Source organism: Phoxinus phoxinus (assembly GCF_949152265.1).
Source record: "Phoxinus phoxinus genome assembly, chromosome: 15".
Classification (NCBI taxonomy): Eukaryota; Metazoa; Chordata; class Actinopteri; order Cypriniformes; family Leuciscidae; genus Phoxinus; species Phoxinus phoxinus.
This window is the reverse complement of record NC_136890.1, coordinates 33,558,702-33,568,812: the sequence shown is the minus strand read 5'-3', so window position 1 is coordinate 33,568,812 and position 10,111 is coordinate 33,558,702. Positions and strand designations below refer to the sequence as shown.

At 44.4% G+C, this 10,111-nt stretch overlaps 1 protein-coding gene across 1 annotated transcript in view; it reads right to left on the bottom strand.

The window, feature by feature from the left end:
• Positions 1-910: 910 nt before the first annotated feature.
• dgcr6 (DiGeorge syndrome critical region gene 6) overlaps positions 911-10,111 on the bottom strand; it is a 10,272-nt gene continuing 1,071 nt past the window's right edge. Inside the window, exons 2-6 of the mRNA XM_079636573.1 lie at positions 9,580-9,696; positions 7,111-7,271; positions 6,934-7,034; positions 5,554-5,694; positions 911-2,108 (exon numbers count right to left, since the gene is read on the bottom strand). Of these exons, the coding sequence (XP_079492699.1) occupies positions 2,028-2,108; positions 5,554-5,694; positions 6,934-7,034; positions 7,111-7,271; positions 9,580-9,683 (588 nt within the window). The 5' untranslated portion in view covers positions 9,684-9,696 and the 3' untranslated portion in view covers positions 911-2,027. The remainder of the gene's footprint in view (positions 2,109-5,553; positions 5,695-6,933; positions 7,035-7,110; positions 7,272-9,579; positions 9,697-10,111) is intronic.

The following is a 10,111-nucleotide window of genomic DNA, read 5'->3' as shown; positions in this document are numbered from 1 at the left end:
TTGAAAAAGTAATCTGATTATGTAACTCAAGTTACTTGTAATCCATTTCCCCAACACTACAGTAACAAGCATGGGATGTCTGGCATTTACGCACCTTAAATAAGTATTACTATTAGTATTTTATATAGTATAGGTACTATTAATGTTTTTTAGCTCTATATCTTTATTAGTTGTTATGCATGTTGTTTGTTTGTTTGTGTATTTTTATTTTTGTATGTCTGGGGCTACGGATGGAAATTAGCATTGTGCTAAATCCGGCGTATTTACGTCAACTTCGATTGTACGTTCATTAATATGCACCGTCCCGTAAAAAAAATCAATATAAAAAAAAAAGATTTGACAGAGATTGCAATCAAAAGTTATTCAGTGTAATTTTAATATCATTGAGATACTATTATAGCTATATTCAGTAGTGGCCAGAAGTGAAAACACAGGGGACAAAGGGAACATCTTCACCCTTTATTCAAATATTATTTAAAAAGTGTTGATTTTGTGATCATATTGTGTAGTTGTGCTTGGAGTCGATGAAATATGACAAATTGTGGGACATCATTTTTGACCAAGCTGTCATACAAATAAATTACGAACACGTGCAAAAACAAGAGAGAGAACCAACACAATATTAATAACTGATTATGTTTTAGACAATGTTTTGCTTTTTATGTCAGCTTTTTGTTTTTCTATGCTATTTTTATTTATTCATTTGCATGTAAAAATAAAACTGTAGCTGTAGTTTGCCTTTTTTGCCGAATAATTGTCAAATAAATAACATAACGTCTTTTGTTTTCCTTCATATTTAAAAATATAAAATATTTTACTCATATTTTGATGGTTTAATTGTGTGTGTATGTATATATATAATTTTTTTTTTTTTTTTTTTTTTTTTTAGTTAGTCTTTTGTTAGTTTTTTAATGTCTATATAATATTTATTTTGTTGTTGTTGTTGTTGTTGTTAATCTAAATGAAAAGGAAAAATGTTGAAAGTTAAAAATGTATTTAAATGAACCTGTGAGCTCCTGAAGTCTCCCGAATCCTCTGAGCAACAACATCTGAGCTCAGCCGTTTGTTCACAGCCCGGTCGTCAAGATATTCTGTTCTTGTTCTGCTAGTTTCTGTTACTTGAGTTGTGTTTGCGAGGTCTATGTGGGTCTCTTAATGCTGAAAGTGTTGATTTCTGCTCAAGCTTCTCAGTAAAGAGGGATATTGTTGTAGAACAATTTACGGGCTCTAGAGAAAATCCCCACAATAACCAGCAGCAAACACACACACAGTAAACTAGTAGATCTCATTTACTTTCATAAGCCTGCCTTCCAGAAGCTTCTCCTGAAGGTCATTTATAAATGTTAAAGGACAATAAAACTGTACCTGAGATAGTGTGATGCCGAGATCTTGATATCTGATGTCCGTATCCCTGTGTTGGCCGAGTTCAGAAAGGAAAACTAGAATAATACCCTGATTTTCTCATCAATTACTCTGGTGAAAAAAAGAAAAGAAAGAAAACAAACGTCATAAATCATAAGAGTACAGTCAATAAAATCCCTCACTCACCTGTTGAGTGATAAAACACCATCATCTCATTGCCTAAAATCAATGGTTTAAAATTCTCCAACACTTTTTCAATAATGCAAAGCAGACGGTCAAGCTTGATCTGATTTATTAATGCAAACCCTGTTCAAAAAAATAAATCAACAAACACAGACTGTCATTTTTTTTATAATACAGTTGCTTCACATATAACACAAATCATAATGTTTGCCAAAGACACCAGCTTGGATGCAAATCAACTTTATATACATCTACAAAACAATATTTTATGTCAAAAGGAAAGTTCATGTGGGCACTTTTTCAGTCTTGTCCAGGGTCATGTTATTGACCTTTCCAGCCCATCATCATCATCATCATCATCAACAACACACTTTTGAAGGTCTGACGTCCTACTGTAATCCAAACGGGTCATTCACATTCGACCGAGAAGCTTGACTTCAGTCGTTCAACACCGTCAGAGATCACGCGGGCGGTCGAGTCTCTCACGGCAGAGATCCAGAAACCGTCTCCTTCTGCTGCAGCTTCAGGACCAGCTCCAGCAGGTTCATCTGCATCATCACCTCCTGTGACACACAGAACACCGGCTTGGGAAGAAGGAAAGAAAAAGATGCCGAGCAGGAGTAACCCGGCTAACCCGGCTCTCAGAACAAGGTTCTCTCAAAGTTAAAGGTGCAATATGTAATTTTTTCGCCGCTAGGGTTCGCTAACCTCTTACAATAACAAAGGCGTAGGTTGATGACGCATAAGCGGAATTATGGATCTTGTTGTCACGCTGATGATCTAATAATGTTTATGGATGAGTGAATACACTGATGTTTATCATGAATGTGTGTGTGAAGCGGAGCGCGAGTGCTAATGAGAGACAGATATCAGCGCCACACGCGAGTCCCGCGGATATAAAGGAATGAGGACATTTCATTCTGCCGACTACCGTTCCCGCGAGTGCTGTGTTAATACTCACAGGACAGTTTATTAGACGAATGAAGCTTGTGAGGTAACGCAACGCTGTTCACTCGCTCTACACTATCACACTAAACTACATCTGAGTGTGTTAAAGTTATAATGTTATTCTGTGTGTTAGTTTGTGTGTATGAGACTAGCAGTAATCTAGTAAACAACAGCAGTAAACAACATTAGAATAACGTACTGATCATATTCTAATATTTCATCATGTTGAGCTATATAGCATTGATTAGTTTTATGTACATTTGCTCACCTGTCTAATAAAGTACACGTACGAGCGTCTCTGTCGAGGTGGAAGTTAGTCGCGGACGCTAGCTCTCGGCGTCTCTGTCGAGTGGAAGTTAGTCGCGGACGCTAGCTCTCGGCGTCTCTGTCGAGTGGAAGTTAGTCACGGACGCTAGCTCTCGGCGTCTCTGTCGAGTGGAAGTTAGTCGCGGACGCTAGCTCTCGGCGTCTCTGTCGAGTGGAAGTTAGTCGCGGACGCTAGCTCTCGGCGTCTCTGTCGAGTGGAAGTTAGTCGCGGACGCTAGCTCTCGCCGTCTCTGTCAAGTGGAAGTTAGTCGCGGACGCTAGCTCTCGGCGTCTCTGTCGAGTGGAAGTTAGTCGCGGACGCTAGCTCTCGACGTCTCTGTCGAGTGGAAGTTAGTCGCGGACGCTAGCTCTCGGCGTCTCTGTCGAGTGGAAGTTAGTCGCGGACGCTAGCTCTCGACGTCTCTGTCGAGTGGAAGTTAGTCGCGGACGCTAGCTCTCGCCGTCTCTGTCGAGTGGAAGTTAGTCGCGGACGCTAGCTCTCGGCGTCTCTGTCGAGTGGAAGTTAGTCGCGGACGCTAGCTCTCGCCGTCTCTGTCGAGTGGAAGTTAGTCGCGGACGCTAGCTCTCGGCGTCTCTGTCGAGTGGAAGTTAGTCGCGGACGCTAGCTCTCGGCGTCTCTGTCGAGTGGAAGTTAGTCGCGGACGCTAGCTCTCGGCGTCTCTGTGGAGTGGAAGTTAGTCGCGGACGCTAGCTCTCGCCGTCTCTGTCGAGTGGAAGTTAGTCGCGGACGCTAGCTCTCGGCGTCTCTGTCGAGTGGAAGTTAGTCGCGGACGCTAGCTCTCGCCGTCTCTGTCGAGTGGAAGTTAGTCGCGGACGCTAGCTCTCGGCGTCTCTGTCGAGTGGAAGTTAGTCGCGGACGCTAGCTCTCGGCGTCTCTGTCGAGTGGAAGTTAGTCGCGGACGCTAGCTCTCGCCGTCTCTGTCGAGTGGAGGTTAGTCGCGGACGCTAGCTCTCGGCGTCTCTGTCGAGTGGAAGTTAGTGGCGGACTCTAGCTCTCGCCGTCTCTGTGGAGTGGAAGTTAGTCGCGGACGCTAGCTCTCGGCGTCTCTGTCGAGTGGAAGTTAGTCGCGGACGCTAGCTCTCGGCGTCTCTGTCGAGTGGAAGTTAGTCGCGGACGCTAGCTCTCGGTGTCTCTGTCGAGTGGAAGTTAGTCGCGGACGCTAGCTCTCGGCGTCTCTGTCGAGTGGAAGTTAGTCGCGGACGCTAGCTCTCGGCGTCTCTGTCGAGTGGAAGTTAGTCGCGGACGCTAGCTCTCGGCGTCTCTGTCGAGTGGAAGTTAGTCGCGGACGCTAGCTCTCGGCGTCTCTGTCGAGTGGAAGTTAGTCGCGGACGCTAGCTCTCGGCGTCTCTGTCGAGTGGAAGTTAGTCGCGGACGCTAGCTCTCGGCGTCTCTGTCGAGTGGAAGTTAGTCGCGGACGCTAGCTCTCGGCGTCTCTGTCTCGAAAACGCCACGCTGATATTGATCCTCGGTTTAGTTCTCCTTTTGTCCCAAAGTCTGCTTGCCATGATCCATAATGTTTGAACGAAACAACAACAGCGTGAGCGCTGCTAGACGTAACGCCGTTGTCCACGTCTGTCGCCATGGTTACTACGGCAGTACGAGTGGAAACCAGGGATAACGCGGATATTACGTCATTGACAGGCGACAGTGAACAGGGACGAGCCATTATTTAAAATTGGAATTTCTCTGAAATTAAAAATCTTTGGGAACTTTTGGGATATTGTAAGTACACAACTGCAGGAAATACATCACACTGTGCAAGTGATTTTTGGATATTTTATTAAAAAATGTGTACATATTGTAGCTTTAAGAACAAACATTCTTCAAGTAACATTCATAGAGCGCAACAGTCGGTTCCGGAAATAAAAGCCCTATTAATTTTCTCCATAGGGAAATAGATTTTTAACTATAACTAATTAACTCCACTGTGAGCTACAAGGTTGTTATTTTAACTTATTTTTTTAAATGATAATGTTTAACAGTGGAATTTGTGGTGAAAAACTACATTACCCATAATGCTCTACAGAGAATTACACCAATCAGAGTCTAAACAAGTAAACCACGCCAAAACAGCTCCGCCCACTCCCATGAAACACCACAAAATAATCGAAACTTTAAATATATTGTTTCTATAGATATAATCAACATTTTTAAATGAATAGTTTTATATTTCTCCATCACTTTTAATTGGATTATGCTGTTCACAATGATTCATGGGATTGTAGATATTTTCCTCACTAAAGCCGTAAAGTTCACAGTCTTGTACCCGTCTTATAATGAAGATTAAAATGTATTTTTAAATTAATGGAAAATTAAAAAAAAAAAAAAAAATCCATTTTTAAAAATATTTTTAATAAATTCCATTTTTTTTAAATAATGGAAATTTAAATTAATGGAAAAATTACTTCTGGAACCAGCAGCTGAAAAAGCATGGTTGCACTCCATAGAATGGTTGTTCAAAATGATATGGTCTTTAATAACTTTTGATATGAGGTTTTAGTTGGACGTTTATCTAACATTTTTTAATGTTACTGCTTGTTTTAGAATATTCAGAGAACATTTAAAAGTATCGTTCTCATAATGTTTGCAAAAACACATAACCAAGATTTTTAAACTTTCATAAAACGAGATGTTTGAACGTTCAGAGAACATAAAAAAAAAAAAATCATAACTTAGTAAGAACATTAGCAAAACGTTCTTAGAATATGTTTTAGTTTGCTGTGAAGAGTGACCTGCGGGTTGATGGTGATGTAGAATCCCGGTACGCCTGCTTTCTCCAGCGTGTTCTGTTGATCCAGAACCTTCTGGTCCATTTCAGCCACGATCTTCTCATCCATCATCCTCTGCTCATCTTTCACTCGCTGATCGAGAGCCTGAAACGGTGACAGTCAGGCAGTGTTTGCTGTGGGACTCGATAAAAACACACATAGGGCCCTATTTTAACGCTCTAAAACGCAAGTATCAAACGCAAGTAACTCTGTGGGCGGATCCCGGCGCTGTCGCTATTATACCGGCGGGATAAACGACTCTTGCGCCGACGCAAATCTACAATGTGTTGGTCTGAAGTAGCTTCATTATTCATAGCTGTGGTTTGGGCGTAACGTGAAATAAACCAATCAGAGCGTCCTCTCACATTCCCTTTAAGAGCCGGCGCGCTTGTTCCACGGCGGATTGCTATTATAACGGCGGGTGTGCCGGCGCACATGATGGTAACGGTGATTTCAGTCTTCAGGATTTAGTTTCCTGGTTCTTGACGGACAACACACTTTGTCAGACGTCCTTATATAGCGATGTGTCTCGCCACTATTGATCAAACAAGTTTGATACGTCATTACTACAATTAGCCTGAATAATTTGGGTAAATGTGTATCTAGATTTATATTTTTTCACATCTTCATGGACACCACAATGATCTCCCTCGTGTTGAATATTTTTGTAATTATGTATGGTTTGGAAAAATATGAACTGCTGCGTCTGTGTAGATGAGAGAAGCGAAGTGTGTGTGTGTTGTTCACACTAAAGGATGGATACCCGACTGGCACCCGACGGGTTCGGACAGATATTTAGAAATGATGTTCAGGTTCGGGTCGGGCTCGGTCACATCAGCGCGATAAGGCATTGAACATTTTAAATTTAAAACAGCTTTTTATGTAGGTAGCCAATGTGCCTGATGCTTTCACTTGATGCAAACTCGGATCGGGCTTGGACATAAATATCTTTATGCCTGTCGGACGCGGGTCAGGTTCGGATAGAAAAATTCATCCCGATCCGCACTCTAGTTCACACACTACATAATGGCCAAGCATGCGCTCTTAAAATAGCATATGACTAACGCGCGGTGCCGCTGTCTTTACACTGGGTTTCTCCTGGTCAGTGGCGGAGTTGTTTTCTGAAACTGCAGAATATCACCAGGGAACGTTTGCGCCGGAACACACTCATCTTTTCACTGAACCGCCCCGCGAGCGCAAGTTCATTCCCTAATGTACCGACGTGCGTCTGTGGAGGGAAGAGTCCGCTGTGCGCGGGTGCAGAATAGGAATGATACATGCGTCGGTGTACAAAGTCAATTGCGCTGGGTGATAAACAAGATACGGCCCTACAGTCCATCTTACCTCATTTTCGGCTCGCTGATTGGTTTTCATAACGGCCAAATTATGAGACTTGCACGTTTGCAGAGCCTGTTTGTGTTTCCGAACCAAATCCTGCTTGAGTGCTGAAACAGAAAGACACACAAATCACACACTCCTTGTTTTCAGTATGGCCTGACACACACACACACACACACACACCTCTGTGTTCGCTGTGTAGTTTCTGTCTCTGGTTATAGAGGTTTTTCTCCGTCAGGTGTTGAATGTCCAGCAGCCCTTGCACTATTTCATACACCGTCCCGTCGATGAGCGCTTGAGCCAGATCACTGAGCGTGGTGTACGACAGACGCTGCTGAAACGAGCTGAAACACACACACTTATCACTCCACTTACATGAGCAGACATGGTAGAAAGTGTTTAGACTGCCAAAGGATCGATAAACATATATATATATTAGGGCTGTAAACGATTAATCGAATCCAAAATAAAAGTTTGTGTTTACATAATATATGTGTGTGTATTGTGTATAATTATTTTGTATATATAAATACACACACATGCATGTATATATTTGAGAAATATTTGCATTTATATACTGCATATATATTTTATATGATTTATATTATAGGCAAGGCAAGGCAAGTTTATTTATGATCTGGCGTGGGGTGATCTGGCGTGGTGTGATGTGATCTGGTGTGGTGTGATGTGATCTGGTGTGGTGTGATGTGATCTGGTGTGGTGTGATGTGATCTGGTGTGGTGTGATGTGATCTGGTGTGGTGTGATGTGATCTGGTGTGGTGTGATGTGATCTGGTGTGGTGTGGTGTGATCTGGTGTGGTGTGATGTGATCTGGTGTGGTGTGATCTGGTGTGGTGTGATGTGATCTGGCGTGGTGTGATGTGATGTGATCTGGTGTGGTGTGATCTGGTGTGGTGTGATGTGATCTGGTGTGGCGTGGTGTGGTGTGGTGTGGTGTGATCTGGTGTGGCGTGGTGTGGTGTGGTGTGATCTGGTGTGGCGTGATCTGGTGTGGCGTGGTGTGATCTGGTGTGGTGTGATCTGGTGTGGTGAGGCGTGATCTGGTGTGGTGTGATCTGGTTGGGTGAGGCGTGATCTGGTGTGGTGTGATCTGGTGTGATGTGATCTGGTGTGGTGTGATGTGATCTGGTGTGGTGTGATGTGATCTGGTGTGATGTGATCTGGTGTGGTGTGATCTGGTGTGATCTGGTGTGGCGTGGTGTGATCTGGTGTGATCTGGTGTGGCGTGGTGTGTTCTGGTGTGGTGTGGTGTGGCGTGATCTGGTGTGGCGTGGTGTGATCTGGTGTGGTGTGATCTGGTGTGGTGAGGCGTGGTGTGATCTGGTGTGGTGTGGTGTGATGTGATCTGGTGTGGTGTGATCTGGTGTGGTGAGGCGTGGTGTGATCTGGTGTGGTGTGATCTGGTGTGGTGTGGTGTGATCTGGTGTGGTGTGATCTGGTGTGGCGTGATCTGGTGTGGCGTGGTGTGATCTGGTGTGGTGTGATCTGGTGTGGTGAGGCGTGATGTGATCTGGTGTGGTGTGATCTGGTGTGGTGAGGCGTGATGTGATCTGGTGTGGTGTGATCTGGTGTGGTGTGATCTGGTGTGATCTGTTGTGGCGTGGTGTGATCTGGTGTGGTGTGGTGTGGTGTGGTGTGATCTGGTGTGGCGTGATCTGGTGTGGCGTGGTGTGATCTGGTGTGGTGTGATCTGGTGTGGTGAGGCGTGGTGTGATCTGGTGTGGTGTGGTGTGATCTGGTGTGGTGTGATCTGGTGTGGTGTGGTGTGATCTGGTGTGGCGTGGTGTGATCTGGTGTGGCGTGGTGTGGTGTGGTGTGATCTGGTGTGGCGTGATCTGGTGTGGCGTGGTGTGATCTGGTCTGGTGTGGTGTGATCTGGTGTGATGTGATGTGATCTGGTGTGATCTGGTGTGGTGTGATCTGGTGTGGTGTGATCTGGTGTGGTGTGATCTGGTGTGATGTGATGTGATCTGGTGTGATGTGATGTGATCTGGTGTGGTGTGATCTGGTGTGGTGTGATCTGGTGTGATGTGATGTGATCTGGTGTGGTGTGATCTGGTGTGGTGTGATCTGGTGTGGTGTGATCTGGTGTGATGTGATGTGATCTGGTGTGATGTGATGTGATCTGGTGTGGTGTGATCTGGTGTGGTGTGATGTGATCTGGTGTGATCTGGTGTGGTGTGATCTGGTGTGGTGTGTGGTGTGATCTGGTGTGGTGTGATCTGGTGTGGTGTGATCTGGTGTGGTGTGATCTGGTGTGGTGTGATCTGGTGTGATGTGATGTGATCTGGTGTGATCTGATCTGGTGTGGCGTGGTGTGATCTGGTGTGATCTGGTGTGATCTGGTGTGATCTGGTGTGGTGTGATCTGGTGTGGTGTGATCTGGTGTGGTGTGATCTGGTATGGTGTGATCTGGTGTGATCTGATCTGGTGTGGCGTGGTGTGGTGTGATCTGGTGTGGTGTGATGTGATCTGGTGTGATCTGGTGTGGTGTGATCTGGTTTGACCTGGTGTGATCTGATCTGGTGTGGCGTGGTGTGGTGTGATCTGGTGTGGTGTGATGTGATCTGGTGTGGTGTGATCTGGTTTGACCTGGTGTGGTGTGATGTGGTGTGATCTGGTGTCTGTACCTGGGCAGGTCCTTCACGAGCGCCTGCAGCTCTGACAGCAGGTAATAGTGTCTCTCTTGTTGTCTGGCAGCATCAGACTGATCACGGCTGCAGTACGCGTCCATCACACATTCAGCCCTAATGGAAAGGAGAAAAGAGTTCATTATAAAACAATACATCTGACGGGATGAGTCACACTCAGAATCAGAATGAGCTTCATTCGCAAAGTGAAAACGCACAAGGAATTAGTTTTTTTCAGAATCTCTGAGTACATAGACATACATAATATGTGACCCTGGATCACAAACCCAGTCTGGAGCCGCACGGGTATATCTGTGGCAATAGCCCAACTATACATTGTATGGGTCAAAATGATTGATTTTTCTTTTATGCCAAAAATCATTAGGATATTAAGTAAAGATCATGTTCCATGAAGATATTTAGTAAATTTCCTACTGTAAATATATAAAACATGTATTTTTGTGAGTGAATGCAGCACAATCGTGAATATAAATGCACAACTTTAAAGGAGATTTTCTCAATGTTTACATTT